At 32.2% G+C, this 26,067-nt stretch overlaps 3 protein-coding genes across 3 annotated transcripts; 2 read left to right on the top strand and 1 right to left on the bottom strand.

Moving 5' to 3' along the window:
- On the top strand, positions 1-5,688 carry LOC123198269. The gene is made up of 4 exons (XM_044612945.1): positions 1-210; positions 310-444; positions 633-821; positions 5,434-5,688. The coding sequence occupies exons 2-4, from the start codon at positions 414-416 to the stop codon at positions 5,655-5,657; spliced, it is 444 nt and encodes a 147-aa protein (XP_044468880.1). The 5' UTR covers positions 1-210; positions 310-413; the 3' UTR covers positions 5,658-5,688.
- Positions 5,689-16,505: 10,817 nt separating this feature from the next.
- Positions 16,506-18,321, bottom strand: LOC123197299. Its single transcript, XM_044611522.1, has 4 exons — positions 18,200-18,321; positions 17,491-17,682; positions 17,333-17,396; positions 16,506-17,184 (listed from the first exon to the last, which is right to left on the bottom strand). The coding sequence occupies exons 2-4, from the start codon at positions 17,646-17,648 to the stop codon at positions 16,879-16,881; spliced, it is 528 nt and encodes a 175-aa protein (XP_044467457.1). The 5' UTR covers positions 17,649-17,682; positions 18,200-18,321; the 3' UTR covers positions 16,506-16,878.
- A 4,376-nt stretch (positions 18,322-22,697) lies between these two features.
- Positions 22,698-23,602, top strand: LOC123197300 (norbelladine synthase-like). The gene is made up of 2 exons (XM_044611524.1): positions 22,698-22,945; positions 23,153-23,602. Exons 1-2 carry the CDS (start codon positions 22,762-22,764, stop codon positions 23,443-23,445), a joined length of 477 nt encoding a protein of 158 aa, XP_044467459.1. The 5' UTR covers positions 22,698-22,761; the 3' UTR covers positions 23,446-23,602.
- Positions 23,603-26,067: the final 2,465 nt, after the last annotated feature.

The raw sequence follows: 26,067 nt of genomic DNA, 5'->3' as shown, positions 1-26,067 counted from the left end.
TTTGCAACTAAGCAGAAGAAGAAAGAAGAAATGGCTTCCTCTATGATCTCTTCAGCCACCGTGGCCACTGTGAGCCGCACCAGCCCGGCTGAGGCCTCCATTGTTGCCCCCTTCAACGGCCTCAAGTCTACCTCAGGTTTCCCAGTTACCAGAAAGACCAACGACATTACTTCCATCTCCAACAATGGCGGAAGAGTCCAATGCATGCAGGTCTTTAATTATTACCCTAAATTCAACTCTTTCACCGAAAAAACAAACACAACCCAGGTTCAAAATTTGCTCATTTTGGTTTTGTTTCCATGACTTCAGGTGTGACCACCATTGGGAAAGAGGAAGTTCGAGACCCTTTCATACCTTCCACCACTCAGTGAAGAGTCTTTGTTGAAGGAAATCGCTTACCTTCTCCGAATGGGATGGACTCCCTGCCTGGAATTCGAGTTGGAGGTCATTTTTATGATATAACTTCAAATTTTTTTCTTATCCAAACGTCCTGAATATAACATTAACACAATTTAATATATTAGAAATACAATTTATTCATATTTTATCGGGTTTATAGGCTAAAATTGTTAGAATATTCGGTTTGGCAACAAAGATAATGCTGATAAATGTTTTGTCTTGATTGTTTGTAGCACGGTTTCGTCTACCGCGAGAACCACAGGTCTCCCGGATACTACGATGGACGCTACTGGGTGATTTGCAAGTTGCCAATGTTCGGATGCACGGATCCGGTTCAGGTGGCGAAGGAGCTGCAGGAAGCCAAGAGGACATACCCCAATGCCTTCATCCGAATCATCGGATTCGACAACAAGCGTCAAGTGCAGTGTGTTGAGAACTTTGATCTATTATGAAACTTAAGAATAAGTACGCAACAAACTGGATTTGAATGGCTTAAGTTTTATTGACAACTACTTTGGCTTAAATAGCCTTTCAATACATGATTTTAACGGAAAAACGAAAAAGCAGCCCACTTTAGCGAAAATATGGCTAAGTGGTAACAGAAACTTGGAATAATTCAAATACAAACAGATGTCCCTAAAGACTAGGACTTTTATTCTAAAAAACTGCAATAAGACTACTTCATTCCCTCCCTTAAACTAAATGCTGTGAAGCAATTAGTTTACGCTAGAAATCTCGCACACTCCCAGCAATTTTCGAAGTTTCAGAAAAACTTTAAGCTTCAATGGTTTGGTCATTATATCTGCCACCTGATCTTGACTCCCACAGTGAACTAATTCAATTGTACCATTCTTGGTAAGATTCCTTAAGAAATGAAATCTTACATCAATATGCTTACTGCATCCATGCATAACAGGATTTTTAGACAGCTTGATGGTTGAACTGTTGTCACACATTACAGTAATACAGTCTTCATTTAAATGTCCCAGCTTCTGTAAAATTCTCTTCATCCAGATTCCTTGACAAACACAAACTGCAGCTGCTACAAACTCAGCTTCTGTGGTGGATAAGGTCACAATAGGCTGCTTTTTTGAGCACCATGAAACTGCACCTGAACTCATTAAAAACACGTACCCAGATGTGCTTTTTCTGTCATCCACATCTTCAGCATAGTCGCTATCTGTAAATGCCTATAACTCACCATTTTCTTCTTTCTTATAATGAATTCCATAGTTCACAGTCCCTTTTAAGTATCGAAGTACTCTCTTGGCTGCCTGTAAATGACCTTCCTTTGGTTTTGCCATATATCTACTTATGAGACAAGTAACAAACATCATGTCAGGTCTTGTGGCAGTGAGATACATTAAACTTCCCACTAACTGCTTGTAGTATGTCTCATCAACAGAGACTCCATCTCCATCTTTGCTCACTTTGAAACCAGGAACTATTGGACTGCTCACTGAATTACTTTCCATCATACCAAATCTCTTCAAAATCTCCGAAGCATATTTTCTTTGACATATGTAAATACCATCAGATTTTTGTAGCACTTCGATTCCAAGAAAAAACCTCATCTTCCCCAAGTCAGACATATCAAACTCTCTTAACATAGAGTTTTTAAATTCAGACATCATAACTTCATCATCTCCAGTAAAAATTAAATCATCGACATAAACACTTACGATGATAATTCTTCCTTCTCTGTTTTTCTTTGTGAATAGTGTCTGCTCACTATCACATTTTTGAAACCCTTCTTCAATGAAATGTGTTTCGATGCGACTAAACCAAGCTCGTGGTGCTTGTTTTAATCCGTACAGGGCTTTGTGTAGTTTGCAAACCAAATGCTCACTGCCTTTTTTTTCATATCCTCTAGGTTGTTCCACATAAACATCTTCACTTAGCTCACCATGGAGAAAAGCCGATTTGACATCTAGTTGAAAAATTTTCCAATCCTTTTGTGCGGCTAGAGCAATAATCATTCTGACAGTATCCATTCTTGCCACTGGTGCAAAAACTTCTGTGTAGTCTATTCCATGCTTTTGAAAATACCCTTTCGCAACCAAACGAGCCTTATGCTTATCAATCTTTCCATGTTCATTGTATTTGGTTTTGTAAACCCACTTTACTCCAATTGTTTTAGCTCCAGCAGGCAGCTCGGTGAGTGTCCACGTTTTGTTCTTCTCGATGGATTTCATTTCATTGTCCATGGCCAATCTCCAATCTGCACTCTTCACGGCTTCTTCAAAGTATAAAGGATCAGTTGATACAGCTTGTGCCATATGAACTTCATCCTTAGATAGGTCTTCTCCACTAACATAATCATCCATCCACATAGGAGGTTGCCTCTCATGAGGTTGCCTTAATTCCCTCACTCTCTCTTCACCTTCATTGGACCCATCTTCTCTTTCTCCAACTCCCTCATCACTAGTTTCCTCTTCATCAATATCATCACCATTCCCATTTTCACTCACCTCTTCTTCATTCTCACCCCATTCTAAATCTACTACTATATTTTTTTTATAACTCACATCCCAATCCCATTGCCTCTCTTCTTCGAAAATTACATCTTTACTCACAATAATTTTCTTAGCAACAGGATCAAATAGCCTGTAACCTTTTGACTCTTCACTAACTCCTAATAGCACTCATGTAATGCTTCTATTATCAAGTTTAGCCCTCCCTACATTTGGTACATGAACGTGTGCTATGCAACCAAAGACCCGAAAATGTTCTACTGAGGGTTTCACTGCACTCCAAGCTTCTTCTGGTGTAACATCTTTGACAGCCAATGTAGGACATCTATTTAGAACATAGACAGCCCAATTTACTGCCTCAGGCCAAAAATTCTTGGGAATGTTCTTATCAGATAGCATCGAACGAACCATATTCATCACGGTTCTATTCTTTCGTTCTACCACGCCGTTCTGCTGCGGTGTATAAGCGATGGTCAACTGCCTCTTGATTCCACTTTCTTTGCAAAAATCATTGAACTCATTTGAAGTGAATTCTCCTCCTCTATCAGTACGCAAGCACTTAACAAACATTCCTGTTTCTTTCTCAACCATAGTCTTGAAGCATTTAAAAAAATTTAAAGCCCTTGATTTCTCTAGCAAGAAATATACCCAAGCTTTTCTACTGTAATCATCAATGAATAACAAAAAATACCTCTTGTTGCTGTTAGATGTAGGGGTGATAGGACCACAAATGTCTGCATGGATAAGTTCCAGTTTCTGAGTTGCTCTCCAAGTACTCTTCTTTGGGATAGGATCACGGTGTTGTTTGCCGTTGATGCAATCAATGCAAGTCACACTTGACGCAGAGAGTTGAGGGAGTCCATGTACCATGTCCCTATGCAGTAAGGTTCTCAAACCTTTGTAGCTCAGATGTCCATACCTTTGATGCCAAAGATGAGTCAAGTTTTCAGCTTTTGTGTGAAAGCACTGTTCAGGTTATGCTTGAGAAGAGGCTTGAGATTGGGCCAACAGGATAAACATTCTATTAACACTCATACTGGTTTGAATAATCAGACCCTTCTCTGGATGAAATATTTTGCACATTCCTTCTTTGATCAAAATAGCTAAACCTCTTTCTTGCAATTGTCCCATGCTTAAGAGATTATTTCTTAATTCTGGAATATAATATACCTCAGTAACAACATAAATGACGCCATTCAGCAATAGTTTCACACTTCCCTTTCCCATCACATTCATTTTAGTGTTGTTCCCCAATTTCACTGAATGTCGAAATTTTTCATCGAGTTCACTGAACATAGCTTGATTGCCACACATGTGATTAGAACATCCTGAGTCAAGAAACCATGCATCTTCTCCTTTGGCCTCATTCAGCTCCACATGAGACATTAAAAGCATTTCATCTCTCTCATCAAGCTCTGCATAGTTTGCTTCTTTATTTTCGAAAGGACATTCATATCGAAAATGTCCAAGTTTATGACAACGGTAACATTCCACTGTTTCCTTGTTGAAACTTGCTCGACCTCTTCCTCTTCCTCTGTAGGCACCACAGCCACGACCTCTTCCTCCTTCATACGCCACCTTCAAGGCCTGCTCCTTACCATTGCGCCTCTGAAATTTCTGTTCATGTACTATTAATGAGCTTTGTAACTCATCAATAGTGAGAGCATCAATATCCTTCGATTCCTCAATAGAACAGACAACATAGTTAAACTTCTCATCTAAAGAGCGTAGAATTTTCTCTACCACTTTCACATCTTGCATATCTTCTCCATAAGTACGCATCTTGTTCGCCACTGTCATGACTCTGGAAAAGTACTCTGTTACTCTTTCTTCAGACCTCATCTCAAGAGTTTCAAATTCTCTGCGGAGAGCTTGAAGATGAGACCTTTTGATCCTTGCATTCCCTTCATACTTTCTCTTCATGGCATCCCATATTTCTTTGGCTGTATCCTTCCTGAGAATAGTGTCAAAATTGTACGATCTATAGCTTGAAAGAGATAGTTCTTCACTTTCAGGTCCTTCAGCTTCATCTCATCATTCTTCTTTTGTTGTGCTTCTGTTTGCAACACTCCACTTGCTAGCGCAACATAGCCAGTCTCCACTAAATCCCAATATTCCTTAGATCGTAGGAAATTTTCCATCAACATGCTCCAATGATCATAGTGACCATCAAAGCGAGGAATGGCTGGCTGTATAAAATTCCCTTCAGTAGTCATTTTCTGAGCCATCTTCTTGTGCTGCTACAAGAATTTCAAATACTGCTACTTAAATTCTATCAAACCCAGTGGGCTCTGATACCAGATTGTTGAGAACTTTGATCTATTCTGAAACTTAAGAATAAGTACGCAACAAACTGGATTTGAATGGCTTAAGTTTTATTGACAACTACTTTGGCTTAAATAGCCTTTCAATACATGATTTTAACGGAAAAACGAAAAAGCAGCCCACTTTAGCGAAAATATGGCTAAGTGGTAACAAAAACTTGGAATAATTCAAATACAAACAGATGTCCCTAAAGATTAGGACTTTTATTCTAAAAAACTGCAATAAGACTACTTCACAGTGCATCAGTTTCATTGCCTACAAGCCACCAGGCGTCTAAGTTCACTTCTTTCTTATGATTATTACTATTACGTACCCTTAATTCACGAGGGTCGGTTTGTTTCTTTAAACCGTACTCTGAACACTTGTTTTTTCTCGTTTTTGTTTTTTGAGATATTTCTTTCCCATTCTTTTCAATTTCTGGTCCGGATACCGATGGAATGGCTGAGAATTGTTGAATAAAGGGTAGTTTCTTGCCAACTCTATTTCTGTATGAATCTTGTTTTTATTTTTGTTTCTTATAAGTTTTGTTGAGCATCCATTCAAATCAATCATAATGTTTTGTTGACACAAACATAATAAGATGAACAAGCAATCTGGGCACCAATTATTGACTTCTATATTTGTAAATATATTTTATAAACTTATTCGTATAATCTAATCGTAATAATATTTTATTAGGTATTTTAAAGTAAGAGAAGAGATTTACATAATTTAATTACAAATTATTATCTTTATTTGTATAGATAAATTAAAAATTAAATTATACGTTCCTATTTTGAATATATAAATTAGTACATATTTGATATGTATCATCATATAATTGAGTGAATAAAACATGGACTCATTCTGTGATCTTATAAATATAGATGACAATTCTGCTCATAAAATCTAGTTTTTAACCCGTCTTTTCCTGTTTGAGAAGGTGATTTTCCAACAAAGATAGAGATAGAGAAGAGAAAAGGAATGACTAAAGTCTTTGCAACTTGAGACACAAAAACTGAAATAAATATATTTTGACTCGTCCTCTTCGTTACATATTCTTTAAATTTTAAATTATTATAAGTATACTATGATATCAAATAAATAATTTTTTTTTTTTTTAGGTAGAATGAAAAAGAAAAGTGTAGAGAAATTTCCCAAGAGAATGGAAAGGAGAAATGAACAAAAATTTTCTCAGTAACGAGGAAACAAAAATTGTCTATTATCTCCATATCAAGAGACAAGACAAAGATGGAAAAATGTTTTTCTTATGGAACCAGTCGTGGATTAGAGCTCTACTCTACGCAATCGTTGTCATCTCAACTCATAAAGATTTTTACATTATCTTTATGAGATCAATATAATAATCTATAAACTAATTTTGGTGAACCCATCACGGCAGCTGAACAAGAAGACGAGGAGGTGATCGAAGCTGGTGATAAGTCGAAGTCCCTTTAAAATGATATAATATCGCTCAAACCTAAAAAGAAATTAAAATATATAATATTTCGTGAGGACCAGAGGATCTGACTTGAGGTCGCCATCGTCTCTCCATGCTTGACGTTTGTGGCTTGCATTTAGTCATTTTCACTTGGAATCTATTTGATTGAGGCAACCTTGTGCGTATATGTACACTAATCATAAAATGTGCGTAAAGATCAAATACGTTACATATTTTGAATAAATCAATAAATAATATTATCTATATATTATTATATATCTAATTCAAAATCACTTAATTATATAATGATATATATAAATATATATATATTTATATACATAAAATAATTATACATAATTTTATTATAATTTAATATATAAATATGTTTCCCTTCAATTTTATTTGAAACATTTTCAAAGAAATAGAAACTTCTTCTGATATATGAACCCATTTGTTGGCCTGTAATTGAAAGTTACTAAAATTTATCTTTCTTTTTGAAAAAATAAGATTTTTTAAGATACAAAATTATCTCTTTATTTAGAGTAATTTTATGTGTATAAATAAATTATATAAATTTATCTATACAAACTGAGTTGATCGTATCTAATTAGGTGATTTTAATATAAGAGAAAAAATAAATAACCACAATCACCTCAATTTGCATAAATATGTTTACAAAATTTGTTTGTACGCATAATTTTATCTCTAATTTAAAACTACCTAATCACATAATGAAATATTATTATGCACAAAGTTATGTACATTATTTGTACGCATAACATTACTCTAAATTATATTTTCACATCCAAATTAAACATAACCCTTTCAATGAAAATTTGACGACATGAGGAAGCTACTATGATAGAGGTTCTTCCTCATCTTCCTTAAACAACTTATGGAGCTCACTCAGTATGTTCATTAACACGCATTGAACATCACACATTAATATTGCCTTCGCTAATACAATTTTATAGATTACTAACACAGGTTATCACATATCAAACATTACCCATTAAGATCTAGTGATTTGATTACAAAACCAAAAAATTAATAATCAACCATAAAAAAGACTTAAAATCCAACAAATATTAAAATTCACCGATTAAAATTAAGAAATTAGAGTCAGGTTTTGAAACAACAAATGAAAGAATGAATATGGCTAGGTTTGCATTGGTATTTCAATTCAGAGTGAATATCACTACCACCATTGACCAAGAGTAGAAATTGAGGCGAAAGTCCAGGCCAATGCCATCAACGCCAAAGGTTAAAAAGCGGAGGACTAGGAGGAATGGAAACCACTCCAACTAGTGAAGTTTGGGTTGTGTCGACATGCTCTAGGCAAGAAATTGCAAAATTGGCTACAATATGTTTCGTAGATATGATCTTGGGGGAGGGAAGGGGTAGAGAAAGAGGAGAAAGGGAGAGAAGGAGAACGTAAAATGAGAAAGGAGATGGTGAAGGAGAAAAGAGGAAGGTAATTCACTCTATTCTTTTATCTTTCCTTTTTCTTTGCTATACACATAATTGTTGTATATTAATCAATATTTATGATAGTAGTTAAATTAATTATAAAAATCAGGTTCACATAATGGAATCATCATTCAAATAAAGAAAGAATAGCCAATAGAAAACATGTTAATTCCTTCTTAAATTGAAATAATCAATGACAAAGGAAACCAACATGGTAACTTATTTCCTTTGAAGTAGCAACTGATTGTTTAAATCACTAAAGGGGATAAGATTGTCTAATGTGAGAACTTAAGCAATATTTTCAATTAAGCTTATAATAACATTTTTTGAGTGGCTAGGCCAATGAGCACTCTGTAGAAGGCAGTGTCAATGGTAGCTCAATCCTTAATTTAAGACAATTTTAGCTAGCTACTTACTTCCAATTGACATTTGATCAAGTACACCATCAATTTTAAAAGTATTGTTCATCGTTTTAATTAATTAGAAACAGATTAGAAGTAAATCAATAATATCAACTAGTTAGCTAAATACTTTATCTATAATAGTATCTTGAAACTGTAATAGATTTTTTAAATTTTCAGTAGAAATTAATACTCCCTGTCATTTGCTGATTACCATTATTAATTTATTTTATATCTATATATAATTTATAAATTGTACAGAGATGGTAATTGAAAGAGTAGTAGCTCAAAGTCAAAGGGATTTTTTCTTTTTGTATAACAGGGAATCTTACTCAAGTGGATTACTTTTTTGGGGTTGAATTAATCATATTAAGTAGGATAAATCTCAAGTCTAGTGATTGATTTGATAACCATTAAACCTGATAAGTCAAAAATTTGATCTTGTTATATTGTTACAAAAGACTTGAATTTATGCTCTTTTTTATATGAAACATTCTCTTTTACCTGTCAAATTACTTTTGAAGGTAAAAAAAAAAAAAAAAAAACCTCCTTTTTAAAGCTAAACCAATTACATTAGATAAAATAAATTTTGAGTCTAGTGACCAATCTCACAACTATTAAACTAAATAAATTAAAAATTTGATCTTGATATATTGTCAGAGAAGACTTGAATTTATGCGTTCTTAAATATAAAATTTTCTCTTTTGTCTCTCAAACTAATTTTGGGGTCAATGGGATTTCTTCCATTAAAGCATTTTCTATCTGTGCAGCTAAAATAGAATATAAATTCTTATAAATTTAAGTAAAACTACCGTTTAAAATCTCTTGAAATTTAAGAGAAATTTCAAAAAATACAAAAAAATTATTTGCAGGGAGAAGACTCTTTTTTGTAATCTAATCTATTGGGTAATTTATTTTTTTGGTACAATAAAGAATATTTATGTTTTAATTTAATGAAAATATGCTCATATATTAGTAATATAACTAGCATCATGACCAAGAATGAAATCCTTTACTTAGATTGGTATCAACTGTATCCTTGCAATCAGAGTTTATCTGAAGACTAGGTAAACGACGAGCCCAAACAATTAGAATAAGATTTTTTTGAGTCCCTTAGTTGATGAAAAATATAACCACAAAAGTTAGATCCTATGTATAATCCATCAATTTAGAAGCAAAAACAAGGCTAAATCGCAGCATTGCAACTTACATTTTCACTTAGTATTATTATATTAACAACATTAACATATTAATTACTCCCCAGTTGTTTTTATTAGTTCACAAAAGACACATTGACTTCCTAATTAATTCAATAACCTACAATTTTGACTTCCCAATTACGAACTTAACTTTGCTTAGTTCCCTAATCTTCGTCTTCTTCTTCTTCTTGAAGTCTTATGATGGAGGGTTTTCAACCCAACCAACTCCACTGATGTATTCCCAACCAGGGTTTTGGGACCCTAACCCTAAGGGTGCCCTTCCCCACCACAGCCACTCCTCCTCAAAGCTCCACGTCATCGGCCACTCCTCCAGTCCCACGAACCACCCGTAACCGCCAACCGGATCTTCCGGTCCCTCTGCCGGCGCCGTTTCAGTCTCGGTGTTTTGCTCTTCTGTCTCCTTTTTATCATCAACATTGATGGTAATCTCCTTTCTCTCATTCTCATCATCAGCTTCAAAATTTATCAGTTCTTTTGTCCACACCTCTAGATCAATCACCACGTCGTCATCATCTTGATTCCCCGTTTCATTGATAAGTATTTCTTGATTGCCCCCCGAACTCGACGCCATTGAATTATAAGTAGCTCCTGTTGTGATAATTGTCTTCGGCCATGCATGTGAAGGAACAGGAGCTGGAGCTGGAGCTGGTGGAGCTCTGGGATAATAATTACTTCTTAAATTACGCATTCTAGCTCTGGCATCTATTCTCGACCTCCATCCTTCATCTTCTTCATCCCCTTCTCTCCCTCTCTTGCCCAGCTTCCCTTCATAAATGGGGCTCACCTTCGCAATCTTCATTATTGCCTTTCTTCACAACTAAGAAACAGAAAAGATGCAGAATGAAAGAAAGAGAGAGTTTGTATATATAGAAAAGATAAGACAGTTTGTGTTAGGGTTGAAACTCGGAAACTGGAAGATGCATGTATGAGAGAAAGTGAAGAAGCCTGTCTCTACTTCAATACTTATTGAGCAATTTCCCGGGTTATAATTTCTCGAGAAAATCCCATGAGAAAATCGAATAGAAAATTGATTTAACTAGTGAAGTAAAGAAGAGAAAACCCTTGAAATCAACAGGACGAGATATCAGGGAAAAATAGAATCTGATGTAATAAGAAAATCAGGAGAGAAACTGATATTTCTTTATTGATACATGGCGAAGCAAATCGGGCACCTGGCTATTCGGGCCCCACCAACCGACAATGACGTGGCTCTGTAGTTCAATTTTGGAAGAGTTCAGCTAATCTCTCTGTTTTCTTGACTTTTTTTTTTGTTTGGATTATTTGGTTTTGGTAATAAAAAGTCTCTTCGGCTTTCTTGAAACATGTTTTTGCATGAACTCACCACGTATGCAACCCTCTGAGTTCTGTCTGTTTGTTACAACATAGTGCTTATTTCATACCAATGCTATATATTTTTAAGTACAAATTTAGGTAGATCAATAATAAATATTTTTAAATATATACACTATAAAAATATACCGATAATAGTAAAAAAATAACGAATGGATAAATATTTGATTATTATAAATAATATTTTTGTGATTTTAACGATCAATTATCTATAATCTCGATCAAACTAAATAAATTTATTACTTTAACGAGAAGACAATAAATGTAAAAAGTCTGTTTCTCGATATTAAAAAGTTTTAATGATAGTTAATATTTTTAACCAAATAAGTTATAACGACAAATGATGATAAAAGTTTTTCCATCGTAAAAACTTTTTAACGAAAGAAAATATACTTTCAACAACTATTTTATTCTCATTAAAGTAATAAATAATTTTAATAAGAGCAAAATAATTTATTACTAAAATAATGAAAATAATACTTATAACGATTGAATACTTTATTTTCTTCTCACCATTACTAGTTTTTTATGAAGTGATATTTGGATACATGGATCGATATGTAATCATTTGATTGATGATTTTATATTAAAAATCAAATAACATCTAATCATATAATGATATTTAAATATTTAATTGTATATTCAAAAATATATGCAGAAAGCATTGTTCCTCGTACTAAATATAAAAATACAAATTTGTTAGATTTTGAGCTTACAAAGGAAGCTAATCTCCGGCTCTCTTTTACTTCTTGAAAAGAAATGCAAGATGAACTTTTTGAAAAATTGTTTATATCAAATGTAGTTTTTTTCCTTTTTTTAAGGATAGTTCTCTCATCCATGACATTGTCCATCTTTTAATTTTCAAGCTTCAAATCAAATGTGACCCTTAGGGTTTTCATCTAAAATGAACTGAAATGTATAACTTCTTGATGATAATAGATAATTTCGTTTTTATCATGAACTTTTAAAGTTTTCTTTAACAGAGGAATCTTATCCGTATTAGTTAAATGGGTAAACCCCAAATATACGACTGGATCCATAATCATGCATTGAGTAAATCAGGATTTCACAAACATAATAAAAATTCAAACTCAAACCTTCCGTCTAGAAGTTTTGGCTTCTCTAAGTTACTTTTGAAAAAGAAGAAAAGAAAGTAGATTGTGTGATGGATTTTTCTGGATCTTCTTATGGACAAAAATTATGAAAAAAATAATGAATAAAAAACAGTATATACATAAGTAACAACAAAATTAGCAAAAAAGGGGGAAAAAAAACAAATAATTCAATAGAGGAAAGAATTTACAAAAGCATGTAGATTAAAGCAACTAAGAGAATCCCAAAAACCAAACAATTTTCCAAGAATACTCACCAAAATGAAAAATAATTTGGTTGTTGTATTTTTCCCAAAATAAAGCATTGATACTTAAGGTATTTTTGCAAGTTGAAAAAGCTTAAAAGATAGGAGTTATAGTTATGAATTAGTTGAGGAGAAAAAATAATGAGACCAAAGACAAGACGAGAGAGGCCGGGAGGGAGAGAGAATGTGGCTGAAGTTGATGTCAAAAAGTGGTGACTAAAAAAATCAAAACCTTGGGGGGGGGGGGGGGGGGGGGGGGGGGGGGGGAAATTATCAATTTTTAAATTTTGAACAGAAAAAAATTATTAATTTTTTAAACTAAATAAGTGAAATATGATAAAATTTTTATTTTTTAAATATTTTTAGTTAAATGGTATTTGTACTTTTAATCCCAACAGAAAATTTTAACAAAAAGATAAATATTTGAATTTTTGAAACTCCATTTATAATTTTGGTTGGTTTTTACCCATTTAACTTCATTTATGAGATCATCAGTCTTTTGATGATGGTATCCCATATCATGACTAATATATAATTAGTATCCATAATAGCTAAAATTAAAATTACACATAAACAAAGAATAGCAAAGAAATTTCCAAATTACTGCATATAAACCATTTATCAACATTATTGATATGAAAACTATTTGAAAGTATCACATAATCAAATTTTTCAAAGGAAAAATGTTCTAAAGAAGTACTGTATCACGAGATTCTATTATATTGTTATTCGAAAGTTTAGGCACTTTGTTGATGTACCACAACAAAACAAATATTTAATTTATTCGATATAGTGATTATGAGTTTAATCACTATATCTCAAAGTTTACTTATTCAGGGTTGTGGGTTCAATTTATTACTTTATTTTAAGTGAACTCTATAGGTTTGATCGAGAAAGAATTAATAAGATCTAAAAAGATACTATTAAAAAATAGGTCTTCTTTTACCTATTTCAATAAAATTTTAAATTTTAAAAAAAAGTTAATACAAGGTTTAATCTATTGTCAAACTGATATTTGTAATTTTTTTTAAATCTAAATAATCACCTAATATTCAATTTTTGTTAAATTTGTTGTTAGTATAATGAGTAAAAATATTATTTAATGATTTTATTTAAAAAAATAAAAATTTATCTCATTTTCCTATTTTAATTTTAAAAACTGATAATTTTTTCTTAACTTAGTTTTTAAAGGGTATTTCCCCTCCCCCATCCAAGATTTCCATATTTTAAAGTTAATAACTATTCTTCTCAAAGTTTAAAATATTACAGTTATACTCTTACAAAATATATTTTCTCTTTATAGTAATCGTCTTTTTTAATTCATTCTGATGTATCATCAGCCTAGCATTGGCACCCTCTCTTCCCTGTGGTTTCTCAGCTTGATTTTGGCATGGTTTCCGAATCCATCTACATAAACGAGATTTAATCTGCTCATTTATACAGATGGTTTCCCGGTGTGATTTCGGCGGAAATGAAGACTGGTTTCTTGGTGACTAATCCATCTGCATTAACGAGATTTAATCCATAAAATTGTGGCTTTCAATTTTTATTATTTATGTCCATTGAATCATCAGAGAGTTCTTCCCTGGTAGTTTTAATGATCACTGAGAAACACGAATACTGGTATAAATAGTCAATAAAACAAAGAAGAGGTGATGCAATCTTCGAGTTGACAGTTTCATCTTCCCGCCTTAACTTCCGCAACTCACCCAAAAAGCAAAATACGTAACTCGCTGACTCAGCTTCTTGTCTTCACTTGTCCATCACCTGGACTTCACATGGCTACGTAAGCTCCAGCTGAATCAGCTGAATCAGTGTTTGAAACTCAACAAACATGTTTAAATAGATTCAATATTATACATTTTTATATAATTAGGTAATTTTAAATTAAAAATAAAATAATAACCAATTACATAATGAAATATTATCTGTATATTCAAATTATATAAAAAAGAATATATACATAATATTACTTTAAATAACTATATGCTATGTGGGTATTTTTTGCATGGCATAGCACAGTATTAAACAAATTGCATAGCATTGTATTATTTATATTGATGCGATTTTTCGATACCAATTGATACACGTAATTTAGTACGTTTACATGATAAGCTACAGTGATATCGACCCATGAACTCTGCTCTCATGTATAGAGAGCTCAACGGATTCATCATTTAAACGGTCTAGTCCTCTTCTGGAGAGACACTTCTCCAAGCCTTTGGGTCGTCAGCATACAACTCAGGAATGTAGGCTGAGGTTGGGAACACAGATCTGGAGCCCTCTTCCAAGAGATCACGAGAGAACGAGCGCCTCTTTTGCGTCGACGAAAGTAGGCTTGCAGGAGTTGTACCAATAGATAGAGAATATATTTATTTATACTTAGTAAATTTTTAAAAAATAATATTTATGTATATATTTATTATAATATTTTTTTAAAAAAATTGATATAAATATTTTTAACTGTTAAAAATAACAGTTAAGATTAATAGATGGGTGAAAAATTAATTTTTTTCAAATTTAATAGTAAAAACTCTATCACTTTATCAAATTTTGAGTGAAAAATAATCATTTGACCTATTTAATACCATACCACCAAACACATTATTAAATTATTTAGAGGGTATTTGATTTGGATAATATTTTATTATCAAAATTTTTTCAAGATAGATTACCTTATAAATTATAAAATATAAATTATTATTATATTTGATAAATTAGATAAGTAAAAACAAGTATTGTGTTTAATTAAAGTAATAAAATAATACTGGTATATTATTCTATTTAAATACCCTCAGATATAATTATTCTAAAATATTTTTATATTATTTCTTATATTAATTGAAAATGAGATTATTTTTATCCTAAAAAACTTAATGAATAAGGATATAATTATAATAAAATCAGGATCATCTTGGTAATATTTTAATACTTAAGATGGATATGGTAATCAGATTATCTCTTATATTACTTGTCACATCACTATTAATAATAGAAAATTACCGGTATAAATGAAATAATGTAAATAACAAAAGATAAATTGACCTAATAATCTTTATAACGTCATAACCAAATACCTCCTTAGTACTACGTAGAATACATTGAATGCTAGTATATGTTGTGTGTCAAACATGTCTTAAGTATAACAAAATTCTTTATTTTTTTATAACAAAAAATCTCATTCGAATCATATCATTTATCCGGAGTTTAGATAAATTCAAATCTTTTTTTTTTTTTGCAAGTTATAAATTCAAATTGTTAGTTCATCTAGAAGATCAATTATAAAGGTGTGTGAATGACCAGTTATGATATTTCGTTAAGTAAAATAATGAATAAGAATCAAGGAATTTTCTTGAGCAGCCGTTGATTTCGAAAACTCAACCTTAACTCGTGTATTTTGGAATTTTTATATTAAGGAACTATAATAGATTAAAAAAGTCCAAACAAGTTATATTTGTAAAAGATACATATTTTTAATATATAATTTAAATACATAGATAATATATCATCATATAATTAAATATTATTTGATCTTTAATTTAAAATTATCTAATAATAAAATAATATATTATTTATATATTTAAATTATTTATCAAATATATATATATATATATATATATATATATATATATATATATATATATATATATAATTTTATTAGTTTTTAAATTAGGGTATTTACACAAAAATACCAAACACGAAGGTTTACTATAAATAGTACAATTTTCCTTCGTATTCCTCTTTTTAACATATCAAAGTTTCATACGCATGACCCACCTATTAAACCGCAGCTTGGGGATTGTCAAAGAGGAAATTACAAGAAAGTGTGGAGTAATTTGTGCTATCATGCCAAGATGCTGAATGTGTCTTATTGCAAGAGAAGAATTCCTAACTGATTCAAGTTAATAAAATTGATAAAATATTAAAATTAAAAAAAAAAAACTTAAATTCAAACTTTTGTAATACTTATAAAATCCTAACTTACCCAACCCTATGGATCGAGTTATTGTACCCCAGATTTTCCGGTTAATTAAAAAAAAAAATCCCTACCATCAAATACACGTAACAATTCAAAGACTTATCAAAAAGTGGACATCAAACAAGAGAAATGACCAAATCAGGCCATTAACAATTGCCAAAATACATTTACAGGGTCAATGACCAAATTTTAATCACCAACAGACTCTATACAAATTCTTTCCATGGTGAACGATTACAAAACAAATGAAATGAACCCTCCCAATGCTTCATTTTTTTCATATATTACATATTCAATCAGAACTACTTACAAAGACTTTAGCAATGAGAGAGATCACCAACAAAAACCACACATCGATTTATATACACTACTTAACATACCGTCTTAATTCTCTCCAAAAATATTCAAAACTCCCTCTTCTTGTTAGGTTTTGCTGTTTATGTTCAGCTTCCTTCTATGTACAGTTTCCTCCTTTATGGAAGTCTAGGCCATAGCAGGGATGCTGGAATTCTGGCAATCCCTGTTGAGGCAATCAAATCCTTCTACTCTAACGGTTGCTGGTTTAAGCCCGAACTTCATTCTAGTACATCCAGCCTTCCGTGCTGATGATGATGGAGATGGTAAACCGGATGGGGTTTGTACCACTGGTACTTGCAATGGGGTGAGTTTCTCATCTCCAAAACGAGCATCTTGAATTAAAGGGTTGGCAGCCCTACTTGGAGGAGATCCACTAAAAAACGGGGGTGAAGATGCTACCAGGGATGCTGTTTGTTCCACCCCATAACCCTCCTGGAAAAAATCAAAACATGAAATCTTTATAAAAATCAAAACCATCATACTTCGCAATAACAGGTCATGCATCTATAAAATGCGGAATCGATCTTTTAACAAAATAAAATTTCAATATCTAAGTTTCTTAACAATAACTTCAGTTTACCTTGATGAGAATGATGTCTAGAAGCTCTGCCCCGGCGTTTGAATCGGCCACCTCAACTGGATGACTGCAATTCAAAGATAACTCCATTAAAACTAGAACATATAAATACATAAAAAGGGCACTAAAAAGGAGAGAGAGAGAGCGAAAGAAAAGTTTACCTCAATTGACATCTCAAGGGCCTAGAAGAACTGTTGGCCAAAATACCAACTCTTCGTGGCTTCGGACAAACAACAGACTCCCTCTGATCAGAGAATTTGAATCCGCACGTCTCCTCACACATGCCAAAGGCGTTTCTCTGATGATAAAACTGATTCATCTTCAAAAATCCAAAAACTTCAACAGGAAAACGCCTAATTACACAGAAAACCAAACGAAAATTTCAATTTCACGACAATAACAAAAATATGATTCAAAATTAACAAATCCGTTTGTTTTCGAGAAAATCCAGGATTTTCTCGGGGACCAAACGAAAAATCAAGATATTTGACTCCTCCGGTCAACAGATCTAGATCCAAACCTCGTAAAACAAAAAAAATTCAACTAATTCATCCACTGAAGGAACTACAAGAAACAAAAACTCTCAAAAAACAGAACAAATCACCCAAACGTTCCGATTTTAAGATTTCGAATTTAAAGACGATAAAACGCAATCAAAACGAGTCATATATAAAGATAAAGAAATTCATGATGATATATAACTGAAATTACAGCTATTAAACACCAGATCCGTTTTACGACTCGCTAGGGTTTGTGAGAAAGTTCCGACTGGAAAGTTGAAACAGGAAAAAAATGAACGGTAGAGGAGGGTCGTACAAGGACCAGATCTAAAAAAATTCTAAAATTAGCAGTGAATACGCGGCGTTTTACCTGAATGAATCCTCTGAGAGAAGATACTTAGATGTGATGATGAGTCTGCCACGAAGGAGGGGAGAGGAGAAGAGAGTACTTTGCCAGGAATTTATAGTGGTGATTTTGTTTCTAATTTCGGACCAACGGTGTCGTTTTTTTAAAGGGATATTAGATTAAATAGAGTAAATTCATATCCTCAAAAAATGCCCAACATTATTTATATAAAGTTAAAATAGCCACTCATGGGTACTGTTTACTTGAGTTGGTCTGCTCACCCGAGGTTTTGGAAAATTAAAGTAGTTACGTAAAAATAATGTCCACAGCAACTAGACAGGATATGATCCAAATCAGTTCGGTTTCAAAGTTTGATTCAGTTTGATTTAACTTGACTCAAATTTATTTAACTTAAATTTGAATTAAACTTAAATCAGAATATTTGGCTCTTTTTTAATTCGAACCGAACTAGAGTTAAAGGGTATTCGATTCTATTCAATTCGAAGTTATAGCTTGAATCAATAGTTTAAATTTGTGACTTGATTTAGTTTGAATCAACGTGAATTCAATAATTCAAATTCGTGGTTCGATTCAGCTTAAATTAGAAATTTTGAATATTATTTGGGTAAAATGACGTTATTTTATCAACAAACCACGAACTCAAACCATATATTCGAACCATTAATTCGAGCTCAATAGAGTTATGAATTCAAACCAATATTGATTCAAGCTACAAAATCAAGCTAAACTTGAATCAAATTGAGATAAGTCATTTTTCATCCGAATCAAACTTAAACCAAACTTAATTTTGGCTAGACAAACTCGAGCAGGACCATTTTCTATTCAAGTCAAGGGATGTTTAGGCTCAGCCTTGCCCGAATCTATCCCTAAAAGCAACAACAATCAAATTTACACCTATTCTAACCTAAAATCCTTCAACAAATTTATTCAACACACTCAAGAATCAATCCATATAATCAATTATACGATTCCAAAAACCTTAACATAAAAACCAGCTAAATTTTATTTCAATTGCATAAATCTCAACAGTTGGTTTTTAGATGAATTGTGACTAGGTATTTTAGCTTTGCATATATAATATTTTGTTTTGAGCATATGAATTTAGGACATTTAATTTAATTTCACTTATTTATTGTTGGACTGATTTTCTTTGACTGTTTAAAGAAGTTCAAAGCATAATTAGTAAATAGGGGAAAAGAAAAAAATAGTATGTAAATTATATGGGTATAATACGATGAATAATCAAAAATATGTTTATAAAAAAAAATCCCTAAAATTTGCAAATAGAAAAAGTACGAAATGTGTATATAAGAATTTAATATGGTATATCTTCAATAATACCGTTTTAAAAATATGACAATATCATAAAAATTTTAATACTTTTCACAAATCTCTTATTAAAAATCAATATGACAATTCAAATATAAAATATTTAATTAACTATTAAACATAATATGATATAATATAATACATAATCAATTCTTTGTTCAATAAGTAACATACCGGTCAACTGAAAAAAACAAACAAATTAATTAGCTTTAATTTCAAATTTTAGATTATAGTAAATCTTTGTACAAACTACAAGGGAGGAAAATACAAAATTAAGGCTAAGAATTAAGAAATAAATTTTGTTGGTTTTTTTTTAAATTATAGTGGTATTTTCATAAATAATTAAAAATGGAAGGGATGATTTTGTACTTGAAATTTAGCCAAAAATTCAAAAAAAGGACAAACGTAAAATACAGCGTATAATTCGCGTTTAATATGGAAAGAGCGTAAAATATATGTTCAATAAGTTTTGGATTTAAAAATTCTTTTGAACATATTTAATACGCAAATAATATGGAAATATGAATAATACATGTATTTATTAACTAGGGTTCATAGTTTGAATCCAAATTGATGATATGTAACCTAAGGATTATTGAAGAAAATTACTCAAAAGACTTGTTTCCATCCAAGATATAATGAAACCTCAAAGTTTTACCCTCCAACTTTCAAAAATTTAAACACCTATCTATTAGCAAAATTCTCAATTAAAGTTAAAAACAAAACTATCATTTAACGAAAAAAACAACTAAAGTTTTATTATATTTATCACCCTCAATTTGAAAAATCTAACAATTCACCCTCACTCAAAGTTTGAAAAGTGATAATTTTCACCAACTGTTTTCTCTCATTCTCTTGATAACTAATTTCTTCTCGACTATTAGTCGGTCTTCCCTTTTTCTTCTCCCTCAACTAGTCACCTTCGTCTTCCCTCCTCCTTTGTTTGAGATGGAGACGATAGTCTCTGTTGCTGACGAAGGAAGAAGGAAGAAGGAAGAAGGAAGAAGGAAGAGATCGGCCAAAGTAGAAGAAAGGGAGAAGGTCGTTGACCAGGAAGGATGATTTGTGGAAGAGGAGAGAAAACCCTAGTAGAGAAAATTGCTTTTAAACTTTGGGTGGAGAGTATATTATTAGATTTTTAAATTGAAGAGTTAAAACATGATAAAACTTTATTTTTTTAAATTATTTTGTTAAAGAATGATTTTATTTTTAACTTTAATTAAAAATATTAACAAAAATTTGCTCATGAGTAAATATTTAAGTTTTTAAAAGTTGAAGAATTGATTGTTGGGTTTTCACTATACCAAAGGTGGGAGTAACTCTTTTGGCCAAGAAAATTATATCAAAATTCAATGAAATCCATGATATTATAATTTATCAAAATTTCTAGATTTTTATAATAAATTATAGATATTATTTTTTTGTTTAAATTATATTGAACGAGTAGATTGAGCTTCAGATCCAGTTTGTGATGATTGTAGGCTTCACGAGCTTCCATGAGTTTTCCCAAACTCATCTGCTCACTTCTCAACCACACTAGTCATGTCTCTAAAGAATCTTAAACAAGGATACACATTGGAAAACATGCAATACAATATATACTCGATCACTTTTAGGGCACTATCATATTATCAAGCCAACACACATTACATCCATGCCAAAATCATGTTGTTACTATTCTTTGATATGTATACATCAATCAAACAACCTATTTTGCACCTAATCTCTTAATATCCATCACACACATGCAAGGACATACACCTATATCATAGCTTATATGAATATAAACCCTAGTTTTTACCAATTTTATACACTCAAGAGACTAGGCATGCATATGGCTCATCATGATAGCATATGAAATCAAATACATCATATAAATCATCACTATCATGTCTAAACAACCTTAGATCATGTGTATAACACCAAAAACTTCTAAGATTTCATGATCAAACAAGGGAAGTCATGCCAGTTACTTGGATTCCAGCAAAGATTTTTCCCTTGCGTGACTACAATGATTTCGATGATCAACAATGGCTCTTCAGGGGATGAAATTTCTCCCCCTCTCTCTCACTCTCTACTTTATGTGGCTATGAATGATACTTTAAGAGAATTAGGGTTATTGCGCTTTCATTTTAAATTCTATGATGTGATACACAGGCACGTACAGGCCATACACGACCATGTATCTAGTTGCATAACTAAAGAAATTTCCTATTTTGCCTCAATCATAATCCGATCCACTAATTTGACTTTCTGCTAACCATACACGGTCATGTATGCCTCCATACATAGGCGTGTACACCTGAAAATTATTAATCACCGAATTTAAAATTAGAAAAAAGACTGTAATGTACTTGAGCTTCCTTGTGGGTATTACAAGGAGTTAAAGCTTTTAAAAGGAGAATGATTGTGCATTAGAGTTGTATCAAGCATTCACTAGTGGCATGAACAATCAAAGTTGATCATTGGGAGCTCTGATTGAGGTTGACATTTAGCTAGAGATCTCAACACTGACCATTCTAGCTAAAAATCTCGACAATTCACCTACATTTTTCAAAAGAAAAATATCACTTTTAAAGGTTAACAACAACTTTTTCAAACTCAACGGATCTATTGTGTTTTATAGTTGTTTCTTTCTATAAATTGAGCTCATTTGAAGTGAAGAAATGCTAGAAACCATATTGATACGTCCTCAAACAAAAATTCTTCGAAGCTTACTTACCTTTTCTCACTTAATGTAAATTCTTGAGAGAATTTTTTATACTCAGCGTATGTACTTAGTCTTTGAGGGACAATTACACACAAATTTTATTGGACGTTATTATTATAGGTTATCATTTATTAATCTATTCGCCTTCACAGTTTGTCGCATTAGTAGATTCATAATTTTAATCTGAGCCGTACGTAGCCCTACATATTGAAATTTCTTGTTTGTATCCAAAGAAGCACAAACAATTCCTGGTCATAGAATGATTCCCCTTAATTATTAATTGATGTGAAGCCACTAATAATATCATAATATTTTTCGTTATTCTTTGTTGACAAATGAGTTGATAAACAATTGAGATAGTTATCATATATATAAAATATTATTAAAATTGTTTTAAAATATTGATCTTTAATTTATTATTTGGATGCCTGTGCCTATCATTATTCTTTTATTTGATTCCTCTAGAGATGCTCCTCTAACATAAATAGTTGAAAAACAGTCTTAAGGAAAGTAAGGAGAAAACAAAATGAAGGGTAAACTCTCAGCAGAAACGACGGTTGGCGTGGCAGCGAGTGCGATGTGGGAGGTCTACAAGGGGCTGGAGCTGGGAAGACTTGTGGATAAGCTGTTACCAGATTTTCTCGGAAAAGTCGAAGTTATTGAAGGCGATGGTGGTGTTGGCACCATTGTCAAGCTTACATTTCCCCCAGGTATTTAACCTTTTTTTCTAATTAAAAACTATTTATTCCAAGTTCCCAGCTCAGATTTATATGTTACAGTCTAATTTCGTCCTAACAAAAAAGAGTAAGACTGTTTGTCAATTAATTGGGGTATTTGATATTAAATTAAATGCTAACATGGTTAACAATGTTAATTTCAATAATTAATGTTGCTTTTTTCGAGGGGGGTTTATAAAGGAACTCCTGGAGCTGGTTATATGAAAGAAATATTCAAAACGATTGACGAAGAAAAGCGGGTGAAGGAAACAGAGATGATTGAAGGAGGGTTTAAAGCACTTGGATTCGAATACTATAAGATTCGGTTGGAAATTATTGAGAAAAATGGTGAGTCAAGTATTATAAAATCTTCAGTTCAGTATGAGGTTGATGATAAATTAGCCAATCTTGCTTCTGAAGTGACCACCAAGCCTCTGGAAATAATGGCAGAAGCCATTGGGAAGTACCTCAGGGACCAGAAAGCCTCTGCCTAGAATGTTTGACATCAATTCTGACTTACAAGATGTCTATCGAAATAATGCCTAGATTGTAACCATTTAGCTACGTAGAACATATTCATTTTGTGTTTTGATGGCAACATTTTGAACACATTATGGTTATCATAGATTAATTGCATTATATTTTGTTGGTCATGAGTTTCAATTTGAATAATGCAGATACAAATTTTTTTTTTTAATATATCAATTGCATGCATACTCGGATTTTAATTAACAATTAATTTATATTTTTATTCATATTAAAACATGAAGAATTGTGAGTAAAATTGTATGCTTGTACTGATAAAGAATTTCATAATTTATGCAAATACAATACCATCCCATAAGGAGTCATGATATCCTACGGAAATGAACTACAATCAATCACAATCAAATAAGGAAATATGTATATACACATAATCAAATGTATATTCATTTGATAATTGTGATATCAGGTATCACCCAGATAAAAGTAATGTTGTGGCAGATGCACTAAGTAGGAAGGTGGTTTTGTCTCAACTTACTATTTGTAGGGAGTTACAACAAGATTTGGCTAGAAAATAAATAGAGTTGGTTATTGGGTTGATAGCTAGATTGAGGATTCAATAGACTTTCCTAGATAAGATCCTTGTAGCACAATTGGTAGATGAATGGCATGTGTAGATGAAGCAGAAAGTTGCCGAGGATATTGAGGTAGAGTTTAGCATGGTTGGAGATGTGTTGAGGTTTTGTAATCGGTTTTTGTTTCCAATAATGATGATTTGAGGCGTGAGATCCTTATGAAGGCTTATATTTCCTTTTACACTGCCCACCTTGAGAGTATAAAGATGTATCAAGACTAGAGGAGGTCATTTTGGTTGTTTGGCATGGAAAAGGATGTTATAGGTTTTGTTGCTAAGTGTTTGTTGCATCAGCAGGTTAAGGCTAAACATCAAAGACCATTCGGGTTGTTATAGCCTCTAAGTATTCTTGAGTGAAAATGGGAGCATGTCTTTATAGACATTGTGGTTGGATTGTCAAAGGTCAGAGGTGGACTTAATGCACTGTGGGTGATTATGGACTGTTTGACCAAGTCAACTTATTTTATTTCAGTCAAGGACAACACAAGTTCTAATCAATTTATGTAAGGGAAATTATGAGGTTCCATGGTGTGCCCAAGACCATAGCATCAAACAAAGACATGAGATTTGTTTTAGCATTTTGGCAAAGCTTGCAAAGGTTTATGTGTATTAGATTGGCATTTAGCATCGCCTATCATCCTTAAATTGATAGGCAAACTGAAAAGGCAAACCAGGTGATCGAGGACATGCTAAAAACATGTTATATGGATCAATGAGCAATTTGGATTGATATGTTGCCTTTGATGGAGTTGTGCATAATAATAGTCATCAAACAACCATTTGGATGGCTTTGTATGAGGCACATCATGGAAGAAAGTGCATATCACCTCGCCATTGGGATGAGATAGGCAAGAGAAGCCTTGGCACAAGCTTTGGGACTATAGAAGACCTAGAAAATGATTGAAGATGTAAAATTGATCAAAGAGAGGATGAAACAAGCTTGGGATCGTTAGAAGAGTTATGCAGATACAAACTTTATAACCAATTTCAACGGTTACCCATATATATATATAGAGAGATAGATAGATATATGCAATCACATATATCCATTAATAAAAAGATATATATATTCTCATGAGTATATACTATCCATCAGATAGAGGTATAAACACATCAATACAATAACTACATATATACATTTAAGAACCAAAATGTGTATATATATATATATATATATATATATATATATATATATATATATATATATACATACACACACATATGCACCTGTATACGTTAAGGAGATATACATATACTCATAAAGTCACATATACATACATATATGCACATAGACGCCAAATAAAACATATAAATCGATAAAAATGTGGTGCCCTCCTCCCATAGCCTCATGTCTCGCTAGTGCTCTCCAAGAACCTTTGCTACAACTCTTTATCTATAAAATATTAAATTAAATGGAGTGAGCGATCACGGCTCAGTAAGAAAATGATACTCAATACTCAAAACATTTCATACCAGTACTAATCTCTTCAATACTCAGTATGTCTGGGCTATTCATATACAAAATAATTTACACAAAATATGCATTAACCACATATCATAATTCTCTTCATTCACACATTTATTACTTTTCTTACTATACAAATATGATTCACTCGTTATGATTTATGCATGTATGAGTGTCATGACTTTTCTATTTTCTGATCGTACATTTTTCTCAACTCTTTATCAGCCATATAAGCTTGCATACATGATTCTAATGCAAATGACTTTCATAAAATATTTGATAATTCTTTTTTTTTGTTTGCCAAATATTTTCATTGATCGGTCTAGACTACATAGGACAATACTCGCAGTTACCATACAAGGTACAATCCTCTCTTACATGCATATTTCACTATTTTTTTTTAATTATCTACATAGTACAACATACATTTTTCTTTGTTTTCCACACAGTACAACTAATATCTTTCTTTGTTGTCCACACAGTACAGCCGATATCTTTCTTTGTTGTCCATACAGTGCAGTTCGTGCGTAAGGA

This window comes from Mangifera indica, chromosome 15 (assembly GCF_011075055.1).
Source record: "Mangifera indica cultivar Alphonso chromosome 15, CATAS_Mindica_2.1, whole genome shotgun sequence".
In the NCBI taxonomy this organism is placed as follows: domain Eukaryota; kingdom Viridiplantae; phylum Streptophyta; class Magnoliopsida; order Sapindales; family Anacardiaceae; genus Mangifera; species Mangifera indica.
This window is presented reverse-complemented; position numbering and strand designations above follow the sequence as displayed.